This window comes from Malus domestica, chromosome 02 (genome assembly GCF_042453785.1).
Source record: "Malus domestica chromosome 02, GDT2T_hap1".
In the NCBI taxonomy this organism is placed as follows: domain Eukaryota; kingdom Viridiplantae; phylum Streptophyta; class Magnoliopsida; order Rosales; family Rosaceae; genus Malus; species Malus domestica.
The window spans coordinates 28,167,078-28,194,660 of record NC_091662.1 but is presented as its reverse complement, the minus strand read 5'-3'; the positions used below and the strand labels follow the sequence as shown (position 1 = coordinate 28,194,660).

The window sequence follows — 27,583 nt, the reverse complement described above, 5'->3', positions numbered from 1 at the left end:
TTTTTAGCAGTCTGCAAAATTTCAGTTTCGTGGCTTCTTTGAAGAGGGAGGCAGTATTTTTAGAGCTTCTTCACAATTGGAAAACCTGCAGGATTCAAAACATCACACATGTTCAACAATTAAAAAAAAACAATTGTTCTCAACTAAAGACAATTAACACAGTGTTATTTTGTTTTAACAATAAGAAATATACTCACATTGACTTATACGGATTCACTTCCGAGATGTTTGGATCAATGAAAAAAATTATGAACCAGTACTATTCAAAATAATTTTAACTGTGCATTGGAATCACATTGTAAAAAAACACAGAGAAATGATTAATAAACATCGTTAATTATATTAACAAAGTTAAAAAATGAAACACACATCCCGATGCATACAATTCGAAGTTTTGTTTTGACCGCTACATTATTTTATCACAAAAAACTACATAATAGAAGAGACGATATGCAATACACAAATGCTCTTCTTATTAAAAACTTTTGACAAAGTGATGGCACAATCAGTTTTATCATGCGGTCTATTTCAAAACAACTAACTTACTCACAACATAATTTTAATTATTTTCTAATTGTTAATAAAAAACCAACCATGCTTAAATCAACCTAACACATACAGCTGAATAAAAAAGGAAATAAAGCAAGAAAATGATTAATAGCAGTCATTGATCACTAATATGTTCAGATGTTTGCAAATTAATTGGCCAGGAAGGAGGGAAACATATAATGACAAACTGCACCAAAGAAACATAATAAAATCCTACAATGATAAAACATCTAAACAATTTAAATGAAACAGTATCTGTATACACCAAAAATTAGTTTTTAACAAAACGAAATACCCATGTAGAGCTTGACTTTCAAACTTGTGAAAACAATAACAACTAACGTCTTTGTTGACAAAGAAGGAAAAACCTCTGCAACGTCTACCCACAACGTAACCATTAGTTCTTCTTTTCTGTTGATAAAAGAAACGACAAATAACTTCTTAATTTTTTATAGCAACAAAGCAACAAACATTGAAAACAATTTATAATAACAGCAATAAGAAGTGAAAAATAACCTTGTATTTTGGATAAGCACATCACACATGTACAATCATCTGATTAATCTGTTTTGGTTCCAGGCGCTGCACATAGCTTATACGACCAATGACATCTTATCATTTAAAAGATAAACACATGCAGATAGTTAAAATCCATTTTAGAAAGTAAATATTAAAACGCTTTAATCCATGCACATGCAGATAGACATTAATAGTATCTGTAAGGATGTTAACTCTTTTAAAGTGTGTTATAATCTTGCAGAAAAAATCGATGTCGAGGGATGGGCAGAAACATACTTGCCAATTTTTAGAACGCTGTTTTCATAGTGAACAAAACCTGAGTTTCATACAATACCACTCTGTATTGTCTCTAAATTCTAACGGTTAGAAAATTAGTGATTTCGTAGCATCCACCGACTTCAATTTTTGATGCCATAACATCATGGTCAACATCTAATGTATAGCCCTCGACCGCATGCTGCTTCACATTACATTATGGCGCAAAAAAAACAAGGGAAAAAAAGTAAGAAAATTGATTAACAAAGAAATGAAAACACAAATCCTACATTCAACAACACAAACAACAATGCATTAATCAAATTGTTACCATGAGCAAACACAATGAATCAAAACAGTTAAATTATTTCAGGCAACATCTAAAAAAAAATCCAAACGAAAAAAAAATTGGCACAGAAATTGTTACATGCCGATCATAAGTTAGAAACAAAGTTGACAAAAAAAAAAAAAAAAAAGAGGTAACAGATGATTGATGTATACATTTTGTCGACCATAACATATTTAAGTTTTACATTGTAACATGTAAAAAAGCATGGGAACATAAGGATTATCTGCTAAGTTAATTGTCATTGTCTCAATCTTTGATTAATATAATTAAACAATGATTTCTCGCCGCTTCGACCAATATACAGTGCAGGGTTGTATATTTCTTAAGAGTCCTTGGGATCGTTGATTTCCAAATCATGCATATTCGAATTTTGATTTTCTCTGGCTTCGTGTATGGTTTTAACTGATCAATAGGAGTTGACCGCATGCTTTCCATTAATCATATCAAAAGGAAATTTCCATCACATATTAGAAACTCGTACAAAACTACAAAAATAACAAAATAACAAAAACTATAAACCATGTGTAATTTATTCATCCATGTTCTCAGAAGAAGAGATTAAGAGCTTAGTGACCATCAGCATCCATTACAATTGCAAAAGAGAAGCTATAAACCCAAAATTAATAAGAAAAAAATGGTCTAAAGTTTACAAACACAAAATAAGTACCTAAACAAATAACTAAAACAGCCAACATGAGGCCAAAAAAAAAAAAGGGAAAAAATTTAAACAAAAGATGCATGTGTCACTTATTCCATGCCTAAATAATAATTGCATAAATTTCATATCCTGCAATATGATATACGACTCAAAACACATAGTTAGGTTGCAGATACCTCCAATCACACCATTGAACAATATATAATATAATTTTCACTAAAGTAATGAGATACCCAAGTTTTCAGACCAAGCAATGAACACTTGAGCTAGCATCACCAAAACCAAGAGCTGCAACACAGAGACAACAAACCTAAGAACCACACAAAAAACAAACTACTATAGAACAGTAACACCAGACAATAATATCACACAAAAATTTAAGTACAAAAACACCAACCCAAACCCATTTATCAACCAACGTGAATCCGATTGCATAACACAAAACCAAACCTCTATTTCCAAAAAGATACAAACTCATGTCATCCTTTGGACACCAAATATGAACTCAAAAGGCTTGAAACAACCAAAACATACAATGAAAAAACAAGTGTCACACTAAAACAACCACATTCCCAAAACAACCACCCCATAATATAATTTTTTGCTTTTGTTTTCCATCAACCAAACTAAGCTCGTTCCACATTCTTTCACCTTCCCATCAAGCACACTAACCAAATATTGCCCAAACACAAAACGAAAAAAGAAAAATTCTGATTCAAAGCAAAACATTAATTCACAATCGAAACATCAAAAGACTAGAACCGATCAAAATGCCTATGACTATTATACGCTTGGATTGTTGAATAAAAATTGAGAGACGTTCGTAAGATGCTTGTCATTGCTTCTTTCATCAACTCTTCTTGATCTTTAACTTTGAGTTGTGGTAGATTAGTGGCGCATGAATTTTCCTTTGTGAACTACATTTTAGATCTAAGAATGAAACACATATATTAAAAAAGAGGAATGCACTGTTAAAAACATGGGTAATTAACAATTGAAATAGTAACCTCAAAATTCATATAATCTGGCTTAAACTAATTAAAATGATTTGCTTATTTTGGTAAAGGATTAACAAATTAGGTATAATGTCACAGCCCGTCCCAATTTATAATACTCAGGATTGTGAAAAGACGAAATTGCCCTTAAACGGGATTAAGATGCGTCACTTTGGCATTGGTTTTTACATAATTTCCCTATACTATTGTTAACTGGGATATTATATAGGGTTACAAACTTAAACTTGGACTAATAATTTTGTGTTTGGACTTTAGGTAGGGTCCTACACCCTAAATCCCTCCCCATTTCCCGTTTGTTGTCTCTCTCTCATCTCCTCAGTCACTCTCTCTCTTCCTCAGCTCTTCCTCAGAAACTCTCACTCTCTCTCTTCTTCTCGAACGCACGGGCAACCACCAAAACCACCTAAAACCTATACCAACGTCCAAGTTAAGACTACCATTGCAACCCTGAGGACTTCACGATCACGTAGGTACCATTTTCAGGTAAGTTTTGCTTCGGAAAACCCTAGTTTCAAAGTTCCCGTGAAGAACACTGTTCATGATCTTCGAATTGACTTTGTTTTAGGTGAAACCAAGCTCACAGTGAGCTTAAGGAAGTCCCAAGGAAGCTCGGAGTGCTTCGTTGGCATGAATTGGACGTCGGGATCACCTAGTTCGAAGGTAGGCCGATTTCTTGAATTTTTGAAAGTTTGATCCCGTTGTTTTTAGACCCTAAAACTAGTCCAACGTGATAGTAGATGTTTAGGGCTTCAATTTGGTATAAACTACGTGAAAAATGGATGAAAAACGAAGGAGAATAGCAAGTTTGAAATTTTTCCAGAAACCGGCGAACAGTCGCCGGCGACCGTCGAATCGCCGGAGAAGACAGGGAATATTCCGTCAGTTTTGACGGAATATGCTAACGGCGTTGACTGACGCCGTTAATTATTAACGGAATATGCTAGGATTTAACGGAATATTCCCTAACTGCCGTTTACTGTGCCGTCAGTGTACACGACACGTGGCCGCGCGTGGGGGCGCGTAGGTCCGTGCCACGTCAGGCGCGTGGGGGCGCGTGAGGACTCCAAAAATTATTTTAAAAATATGGGGATGATCCTGAGGTTGTGTAGGTCACGGTGGTATATTCATATACCCAATTTGAGCAATATTTGAGGAGTTATTAACTAAGTTTTGGGTTAGGCGTTAAATAACGTCAAATTGGTTACTCTTGTATAGGTGAGGTTTATGCGGGCATCGGGCATGGCCAAGGGATGCTCAGGGACTTACGAGACGTCGATGTATTCTGTGAGTGGGCAGTTTTGTTTTCCGTATATATATATATATACTTGACGTTTCCCAGAAATTGAATTGAAATGAAAATATGTTTAAAATGAAATGCATATGAGTTATGTGGAAAAACGGGAAGTGAAATACCATGCATAGAATTGATATGAAAAGTATATAGAAATGTGAGTTGAAATGCCATGCATGAATTAATATATGAAGCATATGTATGAATTGGTGCGGTGGACGCACATGTAAGAATTGATTTATGATGCATATGTATGAATTGGTATGAATTGGTGCGGTGGACGCACAGGCAAGAATTGATTTATGATGCATATGTATGAAATGGTGCGGTGGACGCACAGATGAGTATTTAATTACTGTTATGATGATGATGATATATATTGAGCTCAAATCCTGCACCATGGTTTAGTGCTTATAGTATTCACCGCATCGCACGCTCGCCTTGGATCCAAGTAGATGCTAGTCGTACAGTCCACGCGGAGTGGGTACGACAGACCAGTCGCGAGAGTGTTAGTGAGATTCCGACTGGTGGGTGACCTTAGATTATGTGCACAGATGATTTATGAGAAGCACTAGAGCGTAACTTGCGTGCAGAAGGCCGGACGGGTCACAGAGGTGACTCCGGTAGAGTGATAATGATAGATTTTGAGCTCTAGGTTCAACCGTACAGGGCTATTAGAGGGCCTACGGTTGATTACTTTCTTGCACCTGATATGATTATGTTGATGCATTCATACCTTATTACTGTTGAGATGATGTGGCATGGCATAATTAATATGAGAAATGTTGAGATGATGTGGCATGGCATAATTGTTATGAAAATGTTGAGTTAACGACTTGAAGTCTTGAGAATATATATGTATATTTATATTTTACATTTCTGGGAAAGTATACAGGTTTTACGGAGAGGGGTTACAACGTTTTGAGAAATGTTTGGATTTGGAAAAAGAATTGTTTTACTGACCCACTCAATTTTGGTTTTGCGCCCCTCCAGGTTCAGGAATCACAAAGGTGTGGTGACTACGAGGAATTCGACGGTGTTCTGACAGATTGGACAAAATTAGGACTCACCTTCGGGTGTATCAACTTATAAATTGTATCTTAAAGCTTCCGTACTGTGCAAATGGTTACGTCACTCTCACGTGACGGCCAGCATGCCCTCCTTCGGGACGGGGTGTGTCATATAATGTATGAGATTAATTGCAAGGATGAATAAAACACTTCAAACAACTATAGGTTTTATAGAAAAGCTTTTCAAGAGCTTAGTTGGAGGAGATAGTATCTGAAATAGATCACTCAAAAGAAAAAGATTATTGAAATTTACAATGCTTAATCCTACATATTAAATTTTATAATGCAATGTTCAAAGACAACCCTAAAACAGACACACCCTCGTGTTTGCCCAACACAAAGGTCAATCTATGTCCACACATTGTTTATACCCCTCAATGAATCAAAACCCCTAAACGCAAATGATCACAAACCAAATCAACGTTATTTATCTCTCAGATACAATGAAACCATAACCATATTGGCCAACAATATATAAAGCACGCTAAACTACCATGATTTCAAAATTTTGAGACAAAGAGATTAATACATTGGTCAACACCACAAATGTCCAAAGCTGGAACACAGAAACGATAATCATAACCTAAACACGAAAACATAACGATAATCTCACACAACAATACCCCACAAAATGTTCATAGAATTAATTTACGATAGTCTACATAATTTTTTTTTTTTTAAAAGTAAATTTAAGAAAGAAATTAGCCTAAGTTCACTCTTTAATAATCTCGGGCTAAAATTTTAGGCCAAAAGAGTTGGAGTAGAAAAGTTGTTTCTAGGCTAAAAGTTAGATTGTCCGAGCTAAAAAATTTGGCTTTTAGCCCAAAGGTTGGAGATGGTGGAGACTAACTTTGTAAACTAAATAACATGTGTTGATGCCCAAAACCGGAGGGGTCTTGGAACAACATAAATCCGACTGTGAATCTGCAAGAAAGTAAAGAACACAAGATGTATCATGGTTCACCCCAATGTTTGGGTTACGTCCACACTGATGTTGATATTGTTTCACTCTGAATGGTGAATATACAAGAAGGCTAGAGGCAATGTGCTCTCTAGCCTATTTTTTGTGTGCTCTCTTCCCATGGCCTAAAACTTGGCCTCCCCTAATGAGGAGAGTGAGGAGTCCTTTTATAGAATAAGGGCTCCTCACTTATTATATTTTGCCCCTTCATTTATTACGTAATTACATTTGAGTCACCCGAGTATTTATACGAGGTCTAAATACGGAGGCCCTAAGTATGGTACAAACAATAGTCCTCCAAGTCTTCAGTCAAGAGAGCTGGAGACTTGAAATTCAATCCATGTGTGGGCTGAAGTAACTAGATGTCGTCTAGAACTGATACTCGATATGAGGCGGTGCTCAATGTGAAATGATGCTCAACTAGAAGTAGCATATGTTGCAAGGCTGCTCGACTTGTGGCTTATGTTGCCTTGGTTGGCTCGGCTTGTGGCGTTGAAGGTGAGGGAGTCCCTTTTATAGAATAAGGGCTCGCTCCTCAATACATAAATGATGGGCTAGAGTTGATGCTCGCAGCGAGGCGGTTGCTCAGCAAGCGGCGATGGTCTCTAATGATGGTGAGGGAGTCCCTTTTATAGAATAAAGGCTCACTCTTCAATACATAAATGATGGGTTAGAGTTGATGTTCGTGGCGAGGCGGTTGCTCAGCAGGCGGCGATGCTCTCTAATGAAAGTAAGTGAGTCCCTTTTATAGAATAAGGGCTCGTTCCTCAATACATAAGTGATGGGTTAGAAGTGATGCTTGCGGCGATGCGGTTGCTTAGCTGGCAGCGATGCTCTCTAATGAAGGTGAGGGAGTCCCTTTTATAGAATAAGGGTTCGCTCCTCAATACATAAGTGATAAGTGTTCTCTAATGAAAGTGAGAGAGTCCCTTTTATAGAATAAGGGTTCGCTCTTCAGTACATAAATAATGGGCTAAGTCCCCCAAGTATTTTTCATAAGGCCCAGTTACGGAAGCCCAATATATGGTACATAGTGTAGTCCCTCAAGTCTTCAGTCAATAGAGTCTGTTGGCTGGAGACTTCAAATTCAATCCTTGTATGGGCCGAAGTGGCGGTTGTTCAGAGGCGGTCTTTATATACCATGTATTGAAGCTTTGTAGGTGAAGCTTTGAAAGTGAAGCTTTGAAGCTGGAGCTTTTGTAAATGAAGTTTTCGAAGCTAGAGCTCTGTAAATGAAGCTTTTGAAGCTGATTGACATGAGTGATGCTCATGAATGTTTAAGTTGATTGACATGAGTGATGCTCATGGATGTTGACATGAGTGATGCTCATGAATGTTGACATGAGTGATGCTCATGAATGTTTATGTATGATTGACATGAGTGATGCTCATGTATAATTTTAGAGTATTGGACGTACTTTTGATCACCTAGTTGGTGATAATAGCGGCAGGCTGCCGAATAATTTTGGAGTACTGGACGTACTTTTGATCACCTAGTGGGTGATAATAGCGGGTGAACCTTAAGTGGAGGGGTGGAGGTTGGAGTTTGAAGTCATAGAGCCTAGCTCTTTTGGGCATATGGGCCTTCACCCTCCATATAACATTTCAGCCCATTATTTTGGGCTTGTGGGCTTGCCGCCATTTTGGCCCTTTTTTTTTCCTTCTTTCTTTATTTATGATTACCCTTTGTTGAGGTTATATAGATGTATCCAAAAGATAAGAAAAGTAAATCACATCATTCAAAACAAAGGTTTCGACACAAAAGCTTCGACAGTTGCAGATCGTTGGTGCGTACTGGGTTGTTGCAGATCTTTTTCCATGTGCATACTGCGCCTACTGAATGTTTTACCTTTTCCTTTCTCTTTGTTTTTCTTTCTTTTGGCAGATGACAGATAAGGGAATAATGTCATATCCTTGTTTTTGTAGAGGCAGATCAGGAGAGATGAGGATAAGATATTCCTCTTTCCTTCTTTTTCCCCTTTTTTCTACTTTTGCTTTTGTTTCCCACTCCATTTCCAGACATCCTTTTGCTTTTCTTTTCTCCTTCCACTGCGCCTCTGTCTCTGTGTTGTTGTCCATTTGTAAAAAGCATCTTTGGAGGTTATCACTCATGAGCTCCGCAACCACATCTTTGGAGGTCATCACTCATGAATTCCGCAACCACTTCTTTGGAGGTCATCAACCCACCTTTTCAGGCCGCAAGTGACAGGGGAATCGATATCGAAACAAACATCTTCGGGGAACCTGTAGGGTCTGGAAAAGATATATTGTAGATAAATGGTGAGAGGAGAGGATCAAGTGCAGATTCCTGTGCATATGACCTTCCATTTTCTAGCAGTGCCTTCCCAAGCATTGCTAAACTACCAGGCCACAAACCAGATTTTTGAGATTTTCTCCTGTGCTTGAATAAGCTTGCATGATGTACCGTAAAATGTGCAATTACATCTTTCCTCAGATTTGCAGCGCATAAAGGACAAACTGCATTTTTAAAGTTAAAGCAGTGTTCTTCCTCCAAGTGGTTGCAGAGCAATGGGACTTCAATCTCCACATAATAGAAAGGGCGTAGAAAACAAGATTTTGCATCGTCATCTCCTTCAAAATCTTCCAAAACCATATGATTATCATAGTGAAGGCGAGCAGCATGAACAACAGAAAAACTCTTAGCTGTATGAACCCTGGAAGCCCACAAGTCAGCGTCCCTAGTGAGTCAACTCTCCGGCGACCCAAGTCAGCTTTTTTTGGCGAGAAACGGTGGAAACGGTTCCCTTGGGAAATGGGTTGGGATCAAAAGGCTTAAAGTGCGAAGCTCTGAGAGAGATTTTGGGGTGTGAGTGGCGGTGTGGTCCGTCAAGGAGGTGAGGAAGTCGATGAAGGCGGCGTCATCCTCGTGCTTTCTATCGTCGCTCGGTTGCTGATTCTGGTTCTGATTTGGGTTTTGGTTCATCTTTTTTCCCTCTCTCTTTCCAAAATACGATCTTTTGTGACTGGCAAGAAGTGGTGCAGAGAGCTCTACGATCGATTCCAGAAGCTCTCGACGATTGATTCCAGAAGGACCGCCAGAAGCTTCCATTATTGGAGCAACAAATCGGAGTCGTCTGAAACAGCTAATTTCGCGACGGTTCCCGAGTGGTCTCGGACGAGATCTTACTGCTGTGAAATCTGTGGAGTTTAATGGGCAAGTTAAGAAATCTGCAAAGAGAAAAAAGAAGAACCAGTACAGGGGAATTCGCCAGCGCTCATGGGGTAAGTGGGCTGCAGAGATCTGAGACCCAAGGAAAGGGGTTCGGGTTTAGCTTGGAACATTCAACACTGCAGAAGAAGCTGCAATGACGTATGATGTCGAGGCACGTAGAATTCGCGGCAAGACTTGTGCCTATGTTTCTCTTTCTCTCTGTAGATTGAATGGGTATGTCTCTGAGTGTGGGTGTTAGGTTGTTTGGTTCTTGGGTTTCTGCAAATTTAAGATGGATGTTCTGGTGAGGTTGTGAAGGTTTCACGGTGGTGAAATGAAAAATTGAGAGAGACCCGACATAGCTTTTCGCGTCGATTCCCATAGACGGCGCCAAATGTTGATGCACAAAACCAGAAGGGTCTTGAAACAACATAAATCCGACCGTGAATCTGCAAGAAAGGAAAGAACGCAAGAAGTATCGTGGTTCACCCCAATGTTTGGGCTACGTCCATACTGATGTTGATATTGTTTCACTCTGAATGGTGAATATACAAGAAAGCTAAAGGCAGTGTGCTCTCTAGCCTATTTTTTGTGTGCTCTCTTCACATGGCCTAAAACTTGGCCTCCTCTAATGAGGAGAGTGAGGAGTCCTTTTATAGAATAAGGGCTCCTTACTTATTACATATTTGCCCCTTCATTTATTACGTAATTACATTTGAGTCCCCCGAGTATTTATACAAGGTCTAAATACGGAGGCCTTAAGTATGGTACAAACAACATGAAAATTAATAATTGAATTATTACTTAAGTGTTGATTGATGTGTTTCTTTTTTATTGATGACATATTATTTAGTTTGCAAATTTTATTTACAAATATAGTTTACCTAAGATGACTAAAAAAATTAATATTAAGTCACCAAATTTATTTAGGAAATATGCTTAGTCCATGTCACAGCCCGTCCCGAATTAAAGTTATCGATAACATGAATTGACGAAATTGCCCTTGAGTGGTTGGTGGTGGTGTGTGTGAATAGGCTAAGGTTTGGACTAAATAAATTTTTTAAAGTTTTAGTTGTTTGGTTGGTGACCCAATTTGGACCACACAACAAAAAAAAAAAACCCTTTCTCTCTCTTCTTTCCCGTGCTCTCTCCCTCGGACTCTCTCTCTCCTTTCTCCCATACAAATTAACAACAAAACTAGTGGAAAGTTTGCAGATCGAGGGTTTAAAGGACACCATCGTGTTCCTGAGGTTCATACGAGTTGAATGGTGCTATTTTTAGGTAAGAACTTCTTCGAAAACTCGTGAAAACCCTAACCCGATTTATGTCACTATTCATGCAATAGTAAAATCGTGTGTTTTTGGGGATTTCAAGCTTATAGGTAGCTTAAGGAGGTCCTCACGAGGCTCGCAGTGGTTCGTTGGAAGAATTTGGACGTCGAATTATTGAGAACGACGAGTTTTAAGATTTGCCGAAATATTGAGGCTTTTTTCGATGGTTTCAGGGCTCGACTCAGTTATGGTTTTGTTCGTCTAGGTGAGATCTTCAAAATGGGTCAAGTTTCATGGAATTTGGTTAAGAAATGAAGAAAATATAAGATTTTGAAATAAATTCCAGAAACCGGCGAAGTCACTGGCGTCCGGCGACTCGTCGGAGAAGATGAGGGCATATTGCGTCAGTTTTGACGGAATATGCTAACGGCATTAGATGACGCCGTTAATAATTAACGATATATGCTTGCTTTTGGACGGAATATTCCTGATGGCGTTAACTGCCGCCGTCAGTGTGCTTGGCATATGCCCACGCGTGGGTGGTCGGAAATTTTTTCTAAAAATATGGGGATGTTTGTAAGGTTGTGTAGATCACATTGGTATATTCAAACGTCCCATTTGAGCAATGTATGAGAAGCTATTAGCTAGTATTGGTGTTGTGCTTTAAATTAACCTTTTTATAGTTGTTTTGCATATAGGGGAGACTTATCTCGAGGACAAGCGCAGTCAAGGGCGACTCGAGAGCTACGACCCTTCGACATACCAGTCAGTGGGCTTTTGGTTTTCAGTATATACCTATATACTTGATATTTTCCCAGAAAATGCGTTTAAATAAAAGTATGCTTTGAAATGCCATGCATATAAATTTATATTATGTATATGAAATAGGAGATGATGCATAATATATAATTGTGGTGTTATGGACGCTCAGATAAGCTAAGTGAGTTTATGAATTGTGAATGTGATTAATGTTTGTGATTAATTGAGAAGTTTAGAGCTCATAAACCTGCACCCCGGGTAATTATGAATTATTAGAGTTAGAGTACAGGCCTGTTTATAATGTCACCTCCTGCACCATATGCTCATATTGGATCCAATTTAGGTGCACAGTCTTGTCGTACAGACCATCATAGGTGGTTCCGACTCATAGGTGACTAGCGATTTATTGCCTAACTATTATGAGAGCATAGTATTGAGCATAATTATATTACCCCCAGTCTTGTCGTACAGACCCTTTTAGTGGTGTGTAGTGTAGTGCCGTATAGGTCATTTGTAGTGACTCCGGCTAAATTGAATAATAACCTATTATTTCAGCCGTACAGACTTCTGCAGGGGTTCTGACTAATATGTTATTTTCCATGAATTTATTCTCACCTGAGTTACTTATTCTATTTTATGTCTTAGCATGGCATACTTATGATTATAAATATGTGAAACATGATTTGAATTGATATATATATATATATATATATGTATATGTTTATATTCTAATCTTGGGAAAAATTATACATGTTTTACAGTGAGGGGTTAGAGCATTTGAAAGTTAAGCGTATTCTCAAAACCTTTGTTTTTGCCCACTCACATTTTCTGTTTTGCGTCCCTCTAGGTTTTAGGTAAGCTTGTTCGTCGGTGGCTTACAAGGATCGAACAAAGGTTCTGACAAACTAGCACAATGTACGACATCCCTGGGTGTCGTTTAATTAGTACTTATTTTCTGGACTGAACTTAGGCTACGTATACTTTGATTGTGTATTCACACACTTTCCAGCACTTATCTTAGCTAGTACTCTTATGAATTGGTTTTTAATTATTCGTATTCTCTATTATCTTTATTACTTCTGCACTGTGCACATAGCTACGTCACCCTTACGTGACAACCAACACGCCCTGACTCGGGTCGGGATGTGTCAGTCCATATTTTAACAAGTCCCATATTAATAACTAAATAAATTGAAAAACAATTCAAAATTGAAGCAATCAGACGTTGACACGTTACACAATAATAGCATTTTAATAAACAGATTTAGCATTAAATCGTAGAAATTGAAATTGAAATTGAAATTGATAAGAAAGATACAGGCGGGCTAGAGAGAGAAGATGAGAGAGAAGGGGGGAGAGAAATAAGGGTAGGAAAAACGCTTGAAAAGGAAGTGGGAGTCCGGTTTACGTATTTGGGGGGAATTGGGGCTGAACACTCTAGAGAGAGAAACAAGAGAGAGAGAGAAAATCCTTTGTAATTCTATCACTATATAGTAGCACAAATGAGAACCAAGGTAGGAAGAAGGGAGATTTGGGACAACAATTGGAAGGATGCAATGCCTGCTGCCGGTGCTGTTCTTGTTCGGGACGCCGGCAACAACCACCCCGACGCCCCTTTTGCTCTTCACCAACAGCAAGCTTCTGCCGCCGCTCAAGAGCAAGAGCATCAGGAGGAACCTCAAGCTACCCAAGAAGATGGCGATGGCGACGGAGACGGCGAAGCTGAAGAGGACGCTGACGATGAGGGAGGTGGCGACGGGGACGGTGAGGCTGGCGCTGATGACGAAAATAGAGAGCGTAACAAGCTTGATGACGGCTTCTACGAAATCGAAGCGATTCGCCGGAAAAGGGTTCGAAAGGTACTACTCTCTGCCCCCAAATTTTTATTTTTACATATATGTACTCAATTTTTTTTGTGTGCGAATTTGTTACCATTTGAACTTTGCCTGTGAGAAATGAATTGGGTAATTTTTATTTTTGCTGTTTAAATTTGAGTTTTGGTAAGAAATGATGGGTGTATATGTTTGCTTACTTAAATTAATCTTACTACTGAGTGCTTTGTGTTTTCATTTGTGTATGTTGCAAAACCAACGATATAGGGTCAGCTCCAGTACCTCATCAAATGGTGCGTAAACCTCTTTCTTATCCTTTTTTGTTGTCACTGTTTAACTTAATTTACGTACACGTACACTGCTTAGATACATTGAATCAAATCGAAGTCCTGTTGATGCTGAAGATGGAAAATAGATAGGGCAGCAGAAGGAGGAGGGGAGAAATTTAAGGCCTATCTGCATATAGTAGACATTCTTAGACCAATAAACCAACCCTATATAGTAATATGTAAATAAACCCGCAAAACACTTATGTTTTCTAAAATCCCAAACTTGAAATTTGATAAAAGTGTCTCCTATAATCTGCTTCACCTGTTAATTGATTTGGTGTATTGATTTGGTATTTGCTTATACAGGCGCGGTTGGCCAGAGACTGCCAATACATGGGAACCCTTAGATAATCTCCAGTCAATTGCTGATGTTGTTGAGGCCTTTGAAGAAAGGTATATTTTGTTTGGTTTTCTATCTTCCCCTAGTTATTCATTTTGTTTCAGAAAAGTTGGATGAAAGGACCATAACTTTTGACTGTGTTTAAGTTTATAAAAATCATAGAAACTAAATCGTTTAAGATTGACTTGATTGGGTTTATTTTTTGCTAGTAGTTTTTTCTCAAAAATAAAAACTTTATATTTTTATGTAGTTATTCTTATGTCTGCTACAAAGTTTACAAATATCACATAAACTCATCCTTTTTATAAGTTTTTCATATGTCGTTTATAAAGCTTGCGAACTGGTAAGCATCGGAAGCGCAAGAGAAAGCAAGGGACTCCTCTTTCTCAACCCAAGAAGAGGCAGCAGCGTTCTAGTGATCCTATTCCTATCTACAATATGACAGATGTGGAAATCGGCATCGTGGATAAAGCTCTGTCCTCCACTGCTCTCAACTGCTCGAAACTTGTTGGTCTTCCTCCCCCTCAACAGCCAGTGGTTTTAGCTCGTGACGGAGAGAATGATGGGCATGTCAACAATATTGAAGCAACCAAGAAAGTTAATGCTGAGAATGGCTGTTCAAATACTTCTCAACAAAATGGTGGAAGGAGAGAGGAAAATGAGGATGATCCAAAGCTTAGTGAGCTCAGAGCAACAACATTTACTAATGTTGTCAATTGGGATAAAGTTTCTGTACCTTTCCAAGAAGCAAAGGCTCCAGAAGTTAATGGCCCTACAGATGGTCTTTCCAAGGTTGATTGTGCAGAACCAGTACAGAGCAATCGCAGCACTGGAGCTAAGAGAAGGAAGTCCAGTTCTGTGAAGAGGTTTAAACAAGAGTCACAAGTGTCCGAACTGGGTGCTACACCAAATGCAACAACCAGAGTCAGTGTTAGATATGGCGGTAGAGGTAGTCAATCAGGGGCAGAAAATCTTGATTATGCTGGGGGAAATTCAAGTCGCAGGAATAAGATTGATGAATCCAGAAATGCAGTACGTATCACCAAGATAATAAAGCCAATAGGATACTCAACTTCAGTGTCAAACGACGTCCAGGATGTGTTAGTCACCTTTAAGGCAATGAGGTTTGTCTTAAACTTCAATTTACAATTCTTTTCCACTGCTGAAAATGAATTTAAGAATATATTCTGACCAGATTTATGAATAGTATGTTTATTGAATAGGTTGAATAAAAGATGCATACTCTATTAGTTCCTCTTTTCCCCCTTCTGTTTCATAAAAGGAAAATGCATGCTCCATCAGATGTAGATCGCTATCCTTAATAATAAACATTTGACTGGGTTATTCCTAACAATCTACATGTTAGTTAGTTAGTTAGGTACTACTGGAATTTCAGTAACTATTTTCTTCCCTCTGATATGATTCATCTAAAGATGCCATGCATTCGGTTAAAAGAACGATTCTGGTGTAGTCATACAGTTTTGTGGCTATCATCTATAAATATTTTTTCTTTTCTTTTCATACGTTTATATGGCTTGTAAGTGCATGCCCGATAACAGTTTCTCAAATATCTTAGATAGAGGAATGCTGTGCATAAGAATCCTTTGACTAGTATCACCCCCTTTGTAGTTGAAGTTAGAATGTTTTCTAGTTTGCTTAATAAAAACTCTTGAGTAGCATATTTGCTTAGGAGCAGTGATACATGGCATCAGTGTAGCTGCGTCTTTGATGGCTTCGTAGTCTGAGCAGTTCAATAGTCATTGCATAGGCAAAATATTTTTGTCAAGTTATAACTTTGAGATTTCTTCAAATGTTGGTTGATCTTATGGTTTTAAGACAATTTGTTTTAAATGTGTATGGTCAAAGTTGCATCCTTAACACTAAAATTCAGGAAAAGATGACTTGTTTCCTAGTCTCCTTGTGATAACTTGTGCGAAGTACAATGGTTGAGTATCTGTGTGATTTTTATGTTTAGACATGTTGGTGCTTAACTGCCCATGCCTACGAGTATTTTATGGGTTAGGCGTTTTTTTATGACCCTTATTGGAGAAGTTGGTCGGCTTGAAAGTTAAATCCTCTGACAACTGATTATGGACTTTTCAGTAATGTATTGCTTTCTTTAACATTACTACGGTACCTCCATAGATAATTTCAATTTGGGGTCTCTCTGATCCAAATGTGGTACATTACAATTCTGACATTAACTTGGATGATCTAAAAATTCCTTTTTGCTCGCTTACCTTTTATTTTTAGTACTTAGGAGTAGTCCTTTATAAATTAGGACATTTTGAGATGAAAGGATGATACAATGGAAAAGCTTCTACTTGAACTGCCTTGTCAAGTTCCAAATTCTAGTTATTGATTTCTATGGTTCATGATAAATCTCACATTCTTGCGCTTCAATGCATAGTGATTAGCGACTACCATGTTTTGTTCCCATTTTCGGATCGCATGGACCTGCATCTCTGTAAGGTAGATATGAGCTTCCTGAACGAATGGATGTAAAAGTTTTGGCATGTTAAGATGGACAACATCCCTGTTGGGGTTTTTCTTTTTTCTTTTTATTTTCTAGCAAGAATTATCTGGTCCTGCACCAGTCGAACCCAAGACCTGATGATTATTAATTTTAATTTTATATAGATGTAATGTGGAAAGTCTAGATTCTTCTCAATGGATGAACGTATATTCTCTAGATATTGGAAGTTGTAATTAGTTCTGCTCTTCAATTGCTAAAGATCCGGCCTAAAGTCTGGATCACATGGTTCTCTTCACATGCTTTATAACATTTTTATTCGTGGTTTGCCTTGTTAAAGGTCCGATGGATCTGAAGTGATAGTGGACAACAAGTCTCTCAAGGTTAATCATCCGCTTCTGGTAAGTGATTATTGCTCAAAATGATAACATTCTATGTTGACAACATTTCAGTGCTTTAAGTAGCTAATGATAATTGACTCGTCTTTGATATCGTCATTTTTACTTCTGCTAATCTCTCGCTTCTTTTCCAGTTGATCGATTTTTACGAGCAACATCTCCGATACAATCCTACATTTTAATTCAAGGTGTAAATGGAGGATGCAACATGATAGCTAGATCTGCATCATCTTTGTTGTCAGATGTACACAGCGTCGGAAATTGGGACTAGTCGGAGTTTGGATGAGAGTGCAGGTTAACAAATGTAGTTAAAGTTTGGTGAACTCAAGTCAGTCTACCAGTAGCTGATTGGCTTGTTACTCTCTTGTGTCTCCTTCATTGACCACAGTATTTACTGTAACGTGAGATTTGTTGTATCTGGATCTGCTTTATTTTATTTTATTGGTCAATAGTATCTGGATCTTTCTCTCTCGCTTTTTCGCTGTTGAATTATGTGATGATTTGAACTAATATGGTTCTCCGGAGTCTGTTCTCCGAAATCCTTAGCCATTGGAAATTGATCATTGCATACTTTCCCCTAAAGATTTAACTGTTAAAATCTATACTAAAAAAATCTCAGAAATATTTATCCAAAAAAATTGTAACAATGATCTGTTAGTTTTAATCCAATTGAAGTAATGGTTTTTCAACTAAAAATCCATGATCAATTCATCATTGGCTCCTAAACTCATCAAACGGTGCAACCATGCTCCCTTTCATCAACTCCGTCAGAATTTTGACAAAATGTCATGTTGGAAGGATCATTGCGACAATTGGGTTAAAGTTAAGGAACTATTGCTCTAATTGCGTTAAAGTTGAGTGACCATTGATATAATTTTTCTCATTTGGTTTTCTGTATTTGTCACTTGAATCAGCCTCACGTCCATGTCACTTGACTCATTTTGACAAAAATTCTAACAAAGTTGATGAAAGCTCTAACGGAATTGACGAAAATGACCATAACTGCACGCTTTGATGAGTTAAGGGACCAATAGTCATAAATTTTTAATTAAATAATTATTACTCCATTTGGATTAAGGTATAAGATTATTTTTACAATTACCTCTTTAAATAACTGTTACTCCATTTGAATTAAAGTAAGAGATTATTTTTACAATTTCCTCTATTTATCCGTTTCAAGAATTCAGTTGCATGAATCTTGAATTTCTCGTTGGTGCTGTCATCGTCTATTTCACGAAAACACCCATTCTTGAAGGCATCGAAAAAAGAAAATATAATAAGAAGCTGTTTCGTAAAGAAGAAATGTTCATGCAGAAAATGCCCGTGGTTGGCTGCCTATACTTGCTAAATCCTTTACTTTAAAAAACCCTTTAAGGCTCGATAGTCACATCGTCGCATTGATTTATTAATATATATTTTATAATATAAGTGGATGAATTTGTTAATATTTGATAGACTTCAAGTATAATATTAATAAACAGTATTATATTATATCGCGAGATAATTAGTAACATTAACTGACAAGTTGATAGTCAAAATGAGAAATCTCGTGAGAAAATTACAATAATAGAAGAATAGGGATTCCTGTAGAGACGTTGGCATCGCTCAACAACCATCAAACATGCAACAAAAAAGAAAGAATGATTGTATTTAGAAGTTATCTCCTACTGCTACTATCAAACAACCCTTTCCCCTCTTATAAATCACTCCCCTCCTTTGCTCTGAGTAACTTACTTTTTTGCTTTCTGCACCCACCGGAAAGTGCTTTCTGCACCCGTTAGAAGCTGGAGATAGAGCAACTGCCAACTGAGCTTTGCAATGAGGAGCAGAGGGCCGTCGCCACTTGTACCTTCTCTATTGGTGGGTGCATTGGGTTTGATCGTCTGCAGACCTACCATAATATCCCTCCTGGAAATCTCAGTGTCTGTGTTCCAAGTAGGTGCAGAGACAGAGCGGAGAACCACCTTTGCTTTTGTGATGCTTCTTCTTCTCTTAGTTTTACTGGTTGTGCACGTTCTTGCTTCATTTTTTCCATCGTTTGAGATGTCATCCCCCGAGGTTCGTCACACGAGTACCTCGGAACACGGTGGTGACGGGTTAGGGTTCGGAGTGGGATCGTTTCTTCTACTTGTACTCTTCCTTGTTCTATTTCATCTGGTGTGAGACCAGCAACAGCTTTGCTTGTGTTGTATGATAAAGCTCATTGCATATGCTTTTGGTAGCACATTCACACATCTCTCTCTGTCTTTATCTCTTTTATTACAAGCGATATTACTATTTTAAGTTAGACTAAGGGGGCTCGGGAGTGTTTGAACTTGGGACGTAGTAGATTAAAGAGACAGACTCTATTCACATAGGCAATCCACCACTTGCCCTCTCTCGAGTTATATCGGAACTTGGAATAGTAATGTTTACTACTAACATTCTTTTGAGTTTTTGTTTTATCAATCGTTGGATCCAATGATTTAGAATAAAGTAATTATAAGTACCTTATTAAACACTAGTAGATAAGTATTTAACATTTAATTGAATAGATTACGATCACTATTTTAGTTTTCATAAAACCAAAAATATTACGATATATAGGTGAAATGATAGATCCTTTCCAATGCAAAACAAGACAAAAGCAACAAAATCCATGATACCACAATGTAAGATGCATATGATCCAAGGGTTAAATTATAAATAATAATCGTTAGGCAACAAGTTATGCAATGCATGTAAAAGTTTCAGTGAGAGAAAGAAGAGAAATATGATTGAGTGGCAATTCATGGAAGAATTTACGCCATTTGCCTTCTACAGCTTTCGTGAAATTTGCACAACTGCTATAATAATTATCTTGATAAGTTCTGGATATTTCCTCTCCCTCCTCGTAGCCTTCCTCCTTCATCTTCCCTCCCACCCACCTTGCCACCTAAACCCAATTTCCATGTCTGTCTTTCCTTTAAATTTAAGTTCATGTGTACTTAGATTTGTTTTTTGATGAGTAAATATTATACTATATATTTGACAAAAAAGAGAGGATATTATAATATATATTTTACCTTAAACCTAGTATTAATTTATTGGTTATTCGGTGAGAATTTTGATACATTGAAGTATATTTTTAATGTAGGATATTCGACTTTCTCTTGAGCAAAAGGTGATCAAAAAGATGAATTTTGGAGTGGTTCCAATTGGAGGATGTTCGTTAGTCTCTCAGCTTGTTCTTGACAAAGTTTCAGATTTTTCTACCAAGCAGATTTTCCAAAGTTATAATAGGAATGTATTTCCTAATTATCTTATTCTATTTTCTTTATTAGTTTTAGAAGACCTTTTTTAGTAAGGATTTTATTTTGTAGTAGTATAACTAAGGCTATTTAGCCATTAGGGGAAAAAAAGGGATGCACTCCTTTGGCGAACTCGGCTTATAGAGCTTTTGATGACTCAAGTTTATTTACAAAGTTTTTTCAATCTATGTTCATAATAATATTTTTTGTATATGATTGTGCACAATCCCTTTTGTTAGGGTGAGGCCACGAGTCTTAGCAAGAATATGTAGTTTCTTTTCAATTTTCTTATGATATTATATATGCATGCATGTTTTGAATTATTAATCACCGTGTTTTAAACTATCTATTTGTCTTAATACTTGATCACCATTAGGCTATTTAGAAAAGTAATTTGATACAATTTGGTCGGAGGCCAGTCCTTGAAATCAAAGGCATCTTGTGTTAATAATTGTAATTTCACTTAGGATGAATATCACATCTTAAGGATTGCATGGTTTTTCAAAGTGTTTTAAAAAGGTTTAATGAGTTTTGCATGTTTAGATTTGATCTGAATACCACAGACGGATTGCATGTTTGATATACGTTCTATATTGGAGGTCCAAGTAGAGCATAATTTAGGAAAACTTAACCTTCAAAATATGCATGTATAAGTAATATGTAATTGGGAGAACTACTTAAGATTGTTAAGATGACGGTGGAACCCTAATGCTTTTTGACACACCCCAACCAAAGTCGAGGCATGTTGGCCGTCATGTGAGAGTGATGTAGCCAAGAGTGCAAAAGAAGTAAATAAGAATGTGAACAAATAAAAACCAAATTAAAACTTATTTAAGCAAGAATTAAGTAAGTATGCGGAAGTGGTCAAACCCAACTACAAACATTCAGAGCATAAATAACATAAAGGTGCAGTCAAACTGATTAAGTACAAAATACACAACTAAAGATAAAATATCCCTAAATTATTTGATGGAGTGTCAGAACCGCTAATTATTCCTCGTGTGCCACCAAAAGAGAACGGCTATCTAGGACCTGGAGGGGCGAAAAATAGAAAAGTGAGTGGGCAAAAACAAAACTTTAGAAAACACATTTCTCTTTTCTGAAAGTAATAACCCCTCACTGTAAAACCCGTATAGTTTCCAGAAAATAATACTACATAAGTACGAAAACGAATGCCTGAGTGCAGTGAAAATGAAAGCATGCCATGCCACGATATCTCAGCAATAATAAGCGAAGCCAGGTGTTAAATCAGCCTAACTAGCATGCCAGTCGGAGTCACCTAATGTGACCTGTACAACTGGACCTATTGCTCATCATAATGCAATATTTAAATATAACACATTTAAATCATCGCATGCTATGCATAATGAATTTAAAACATTTTTGGAAACCGTAAGATATATATATATATATATATATATATATATATATATATATATGAAAACAAATGCCCACTCACTAATATGTCGAATGATCGTAGCCCCTTAGCCTCGCTTGTTCGCACTCGTCCTCGGGGTAAGTCTCCCCTATATGCGAAACAACTATTTTTAGTTAATTAATTAGCACATACGCAAATCTAAGAATAACTTATCATAGTTTGCTCAAACAGAAGGTTTGAATATACGAAAATGTTCTACTCGAAGTCACGGACCCGCACATGAAGACCACTCACCGGCCGGAGGCCGAACGTGCCCTCACGCGCCATCCAACCCACGACCATACCCTCAGCCACGCGCAGGCACGTACACGGCATGCGCTAAAGGAACCCTAACGGACGTTAGGAATATTCCATCAACTTTGACAGAATATTCACCTTCTTCTCCGCGCGAGCTTCGCCGGCGCTGCCGTCTGGTTCACCGGATCTTGGAAAGTTATCACCAGATTCTAGGAAATTTTTGAAACCTTAATATCTAGTTCATTTCTCAACCAAAATCCATGAAATTTATATGGATTTGAAGCTCTTGAGGAGTAGAACAAGTTCGTACCTTTTAAAAGTCCAAAATCAAGCGAAAAATAGCCTGAAAATCCCTCGAAAATTCCAGCCAAAACTGAAACTTCTCGAACTCGCATGATCCGACGTCAACTCCTTTCCAAACTTAGTCTAGAGTCCTTAGGGAGTTGAGTAGAAACTTTCTCGAGCCTTAAAATCTCGCAACTCAGCCACAATCACGACGACGCAAGAACCACCGAGTTGGAGTTCATAAGTCAATGGGTTAAAACTCGTTAAAATGAGAAACGATTGGTACGATTGAGTTCGTGAGGTCGAGATGAGAACGATGGTGATGTTTTAAGGCTTGATCCGCGATGGTTTGATGATGTTAAAAGGTGGTGGTGGCTCGGGTTTGAGAAGAACAGAGAAGAAGGTGCGAGAATGAGAGAGAGAGAGAGAGAGAGAGAGAGAGCTCAGGTTTGATTGGGCAAATGAGAGAGAGATAATTTTAATTGGTCCAAAAGAAAGAGAAAATATCTAATTGGGCTAGGGATAGTGGGAACCAAAATAATTGTTGGATAAGGATAGTGATAAAAATAATGTAAAACCACATATGTACATCCATGTCACTTAGCCAACCAGGGCATAATCGTCACTTTACACACTCGGGGAGAAAATTACATAGAAAATAGGGATGGGTTGTCACACTTTTACAACTTTATTTTTAAAAACTATTTTCTTTTATGTTTCTTATCTTTGCCGGTTTCTTTAATATTTTTAATTAAATTTGTTTCTCTTATTCTAGGTCTTATTATCAACTTTTTCCAGAACTTTGTTTTAATTAATTAATTAAGATTTGATTTTCACATTAATTATTCATTCAATCATTGTGGAGAATGACCTTGCTAGAGCCGACTATACTACAATTACCTTGTACTCTTGCAAGTATTTTAAGTATTTTTATCTTTAATTTTGTAGGTTGCGAAAATCCATCATTTTTCCTTTCCATCTATAAGTGCCTTCTTGGTGAGGTTTGTTTGTGAATTTTCCCTTTGAGTAATTCCATTTTGTGTGTAATTGGCTCATTTGCGGTCTACTTCATTGATGGCTTTGAGGATAAAATTCATGCTGGTATGAATACTAGTTAGTTCATTGTTAGTTCATCTTCAAAGTCGGCACTCCTTGTTTTCAAAGAGTGTCCTCCTATTGGTTATATTGTATTTTTTGTTCACAGATTTTCTCATTTGCCAATTCACAAAGTTCCGTTGACTATAATTTGGAATGCCATCTCAATCTTCTAAAATTGAGTGTGTCCATTTGCTTATTCTCATTCATGAACTGACTAACTTTTTAGCCCCTGCATCAATTTGGTAGTTCTTTCCATGGGTGATGGCCTCACCATTGAACTGATGGCACATCTGATAGGAAGAAGGAATATGAAACTTTGTTTGTACTATGTTAGAAGTTCATGCGGTTTGTTAATCTACTTCAGAAAATTTTTCGATGATGAAATATTAAACATCTTCTCCTAATCACTTGGTGAGATAAGCTTGTATGATGTTAGAAGATTTTCTATGTCTAACTTTAGATAGGGAATAAGTTTTCAATTTTTAGTTTTGCTGCTGTCATGTATCACTATATAATTTTAGTGTGTGTATGTGTTTACCCTAAAAACTATCAAGCCTATGTGGCGCGCAGGCCGAGAAACTAATAAGCTAACTACGTCATTCGGTTGAATGCAGGGCATGCCAACTCGACGACTGAGCTCGGTCGGTGAGTAAATGAATGTGGTGGTGATGGTGTCGAACGCGCTGCTGACTTCTGCGTCTTGCGATTGTGGTCGAGGAAAGAACTCGTCTCGACCTTCTAGGTTCTAGAGCCTGAAGACAAGGCTGCTAGTTTCTTCGAAGTTCATGAATTGTCGGCACCAGGTTCGATCTCCGTAATTGTATTTGTGTAAATATAAGTACGTCGAACCGATACCAGATTGTGGTTCGGCAGTCCGAATTCCAAACTCTAAAATGTATTAAGGTTTTGATTGTAAATGTGGTTCGACAGTCCGAATGTCAAACTTTAAAATGTACTTGCGAATATCCAACCAAAAAATAAACTCAGCTTTCAAGGTGTCGAGCCTGGTAATACCTCACTTTGCAGAGAAGGCTAATGAGGTGACCTCTTTCAATAAAGACTCAAAGACTCCTTACTGACTGAGACTTAGATAATAACTAGTCAAACTCGAAGTAGTGTTGTTAAGACTAACTGAAGGTGCTTATCGACCGTCTGATTATACGGCTCCAGTGCTGTTAAGACTAACTGAAGGTGTGCTCGACAAGGTTAGAATGGTTAGTGTTTTCTCAAGAGAGATTTCGAGTAGAGTGAGGGTTTATAGATGGCAGATTTGTTTGTGTGTTTGGAGGGCTATGAATGTTGTACATCCTCTCTTATTTATAGCAACAACCAAGGTAAAAACCTATCAAGATTAGAACTCAACGATAATACTCTTCATACCAGGATTGGGCCTTGAGTGGAGTTACGGGAACAGTCGTCTGATGGAAAACTACTTTCACGTTCGGTTCAGAGAGCACTTTTTTCGTTGAGAATTCCTCGTTCCCTTTCGTGTAAATTCCCCTACAACGAATTAAAAACTTGTGGGGCCCTATCTATTTCCCTCTCTCGAGCCCTGAAGAAAACGCCCTCCCCTTCGGACTCCACATCTCTTTTGACTCTATATATGTGGGCACCTGATATCTATGAGGGTTCACCTACCCTGGTTACAGCATTCCTTTCTATTGCGCCTAAAATATCTATTTCTGCAAATATTTCACGTGTTTCTATTTATGGTTCCTATGAAGCTACATTGCAACAAATCTTCTTTTTCTGTAGCATTGCTTATATGATAGCTCTGGAACTCTGATCTTATGTAAATTCTTGACCCTCGATAAGATCAAAAAATCATATTATGATCATCCCATTTGCTGAGGTAATCCAACAAGTTTTATCTCTTATCCAAAGAACCTAGAATCCTTGCCACTTAATATTATGGTCTAGTGGTATTCCTCTTCACTTGTAAGTAAGAGGTCATAGGTTCGATTCTCGCCAAAGTTGAATTTGAACCACATTATTGCTAGCCCATTGTGAGGCTAAGCACACCCCTCCCCCTTAGTGTATATAATATTGTTTGTTCAAAAAAAAAAAAACCTAGAATCCTTGACCAAATTGGACTCGGCCAAGTTACCTTGTGAACTGGGTTGAGATATTACCGTAAATCTAGATCTCCTTATGGGTCAAGACTCTACTATAGGCCAATAATCTATCATGAGCCAACCAAAGAACTAACTCGGCCCAGACCCATTGATTTGGGCCTAAACAGTTTTCAAATAAATGTCCTTTAAGTTTGATCTGCAAATAGGGGTCGAATGTCAAATTATACAAGAGACCACATAAGACAACGTAAAAAAAGGTAGATTGGGTATGATTTTCTCCTTGGGTGAACCCCTTTGTCTTGATTACACCATGTTTGGAGTCTAATCCTATTACATATAAGGAACCTAAGATATCAAAAGATGTTGCTTTTGGAAATGAAGCTACACTACTACGAAACTACCCATTAGTGTCCTTAAAAACGACAAGAAAAGTTAAGTCATGTAGGATATTAGGTAAAATCTGATAAGAAATGAACATAATGGCGGAATAATCTATCATGAGCCAACCAAAGAACTAACTCGACCCAGACCCATTAATTTGGGCCTAAACAATTTTCAAATAAATGTCCCTTGAGTTTGATCTGCAAATAGGGGTCGAGTGTCAAATTATACAAGAGACCACATAAGATAGCGTAAAAAAATAGTAGATTGGATATAATTTTCTCATTGGGCCAACCCCTTTGTCTTGATTACACCAAGTTTGGAGTCTAATCCTATTACATATAAGGAGCCTATGAAATCACAAGATGTTACTTCTGGGAATGAAGCTACACTACTACGAAACTACCCATTAGTGTCCTTCTTAAAAACGACAAGAAAAGTTAATTCATGTAGGATATTAGGTAAAATCCGATAGGAAATGAACGTAATGGCGGATAAAAGAAGCGACAGGAATGCTAGAGTTAGGAAAAGACTTTTTTTGTCAGATAACATTCTTAGGTTGCGTTTGGGACATCTTAAATTTTTTTAAAAGCTGGGATGAAAAAAAGTTGCTGCCAGAATTGTGTTTGGTAACTCAACAACAAAGCACTTATTTTTAAAGTTGCTGCCAGAAACAGTTGGAAGGTGGAAGCAACTATTTGCTGCTTTCAAAAAATAGCTTTTTATTATGAAAACAAGGGTGAACAGTACCGTTGAATGAAAGTTTTCAAATGGCCATCATACCTTCTCGCATCTCACTTCTCTTCCTTGCTCTGGCATCTCACTTCACTCCTTCCCGTCCACTCATTCTCCAACCTGAAACTTCCTTCCTCTTAGCGATCTTTGTCATTCTCAAGGTCGTTATCTCTCGTTATCTTTTCTGGGTTATATTGTTTTTTTATGAATTTCTGGGTTCTTTGTTTTTTTTTTTTATGGAAAATGTGTTAACTTTTATGGGTTATTTTTTTTGGGTTAATAGCTTTTTCTGGGTTTAAAGAGCTTGTTTTAGACATTTAATTTATGGGTTTTGTTGCTTTGTTTGTTAAGCATGAAGCTCTATTCCCAGAGTCTCTCTTTTAAGTTTTTCCTGTTTCAATTTTTTCTGTAGATCTGTTCGAATCTGGGGTTCATAGATCTATGGATTTCATGAATATATTGGTTCTGTAATTTACTATAATTTAAGGACACTTCTGATTGCATTTTCTTGCATTGCTGCATTTCCAAGAATATTATATGCATTTTCTTGATTGTTTGGGAATTGGTTTCAGATTCCAGAGCAACTTACTGGGAAAGTTTGGAAATTGGAAGATTTTGAATCACATCCTGCTTACTGGTGAGTTCTTGCTTTGTGTTTTTCTTCAATGGTGTTTTGGATGGTTATTTTTTGTTTGATTTTCTTATTATCTGTCATATTATATATGTCATGTATTGGATATTGGCAATTAGTTAGAGTGGATTTTTAGATTAATTAACATGAATGATGGGTTCTTAAATAACAAATCTTGAACGAATATTCAAC

At 37.4% G+C, this 27,583-nt stretch overlaps 1 protein-coding gene and 1 long non-coding RNA gene across 3 annotated transcripts; both read left to right on the top strand.

Moving 5' to 3' along the window:
• Positions 1–3,643: 3,643 nt before the first annotated feature.
• LOC139190542 (uncharacterized) lies at positions 3,644–5,822 on the top strand. The gene is made up of 4 exons (XR_011574830.1): positions 3,644–3,829; positions 3,912–4,006; positions 4,562–4,630; positions 5,631–5,822. It is a non-coding gene; the product is annotated as an uncharacterized lncRNA (long non-coding RNA).
• Positions 5,823–13,183: 7,361 nt separating this feature from the next.
• Positions 13,184–17,714, top strand: LOC103418450 (chromo domain-containing protein LHP1-like). 2 transcript variants are annotated; one of them, NM_001328826.1, is given in 6 exon segments: positions 13,229–13,729; positions 13,970–13,995; positions 14,338–14,424; positions 14,704–15,495; positions 17,185–17,245; positions 17,377–17,698. In NM_001328826.1, coding segments are annotated over 6 exon segments (1,371 nt in total). In that variant the 5' UTR covers positions 13,229–13,372; the 3' UTR covers positions 17,425–17,698.
• The last annotated feature ends 9,869 nt before the right edge of the window (positions 17,715–27,583 follow it).

Bases quoted from the DNA above. Each gene is read 5' to 3' on its own strand.
- LOC103418450 (XM_070804480.1), top strand. From the start codon at position 13,422: ATGCAATGCCTGCTGCCGGTGCTGTTCTTGTTCGGGACGCCGGCAACA. The intron at 13,730-14,337 runs GTACTACTCTCT...TTGCTTATACAG, and splicing joins GCCGGAAAAGGGTTCGAAAG to GCGCGGTTGGCCAGAGACTG. The intron at 14,425-14,703 runs GTATATTTTGTT...TCGTTTATAAAG, and splicing joins GTTGAGGCCTTTGAAGAAAG to CTTGCGAACTGGTAAGCATC.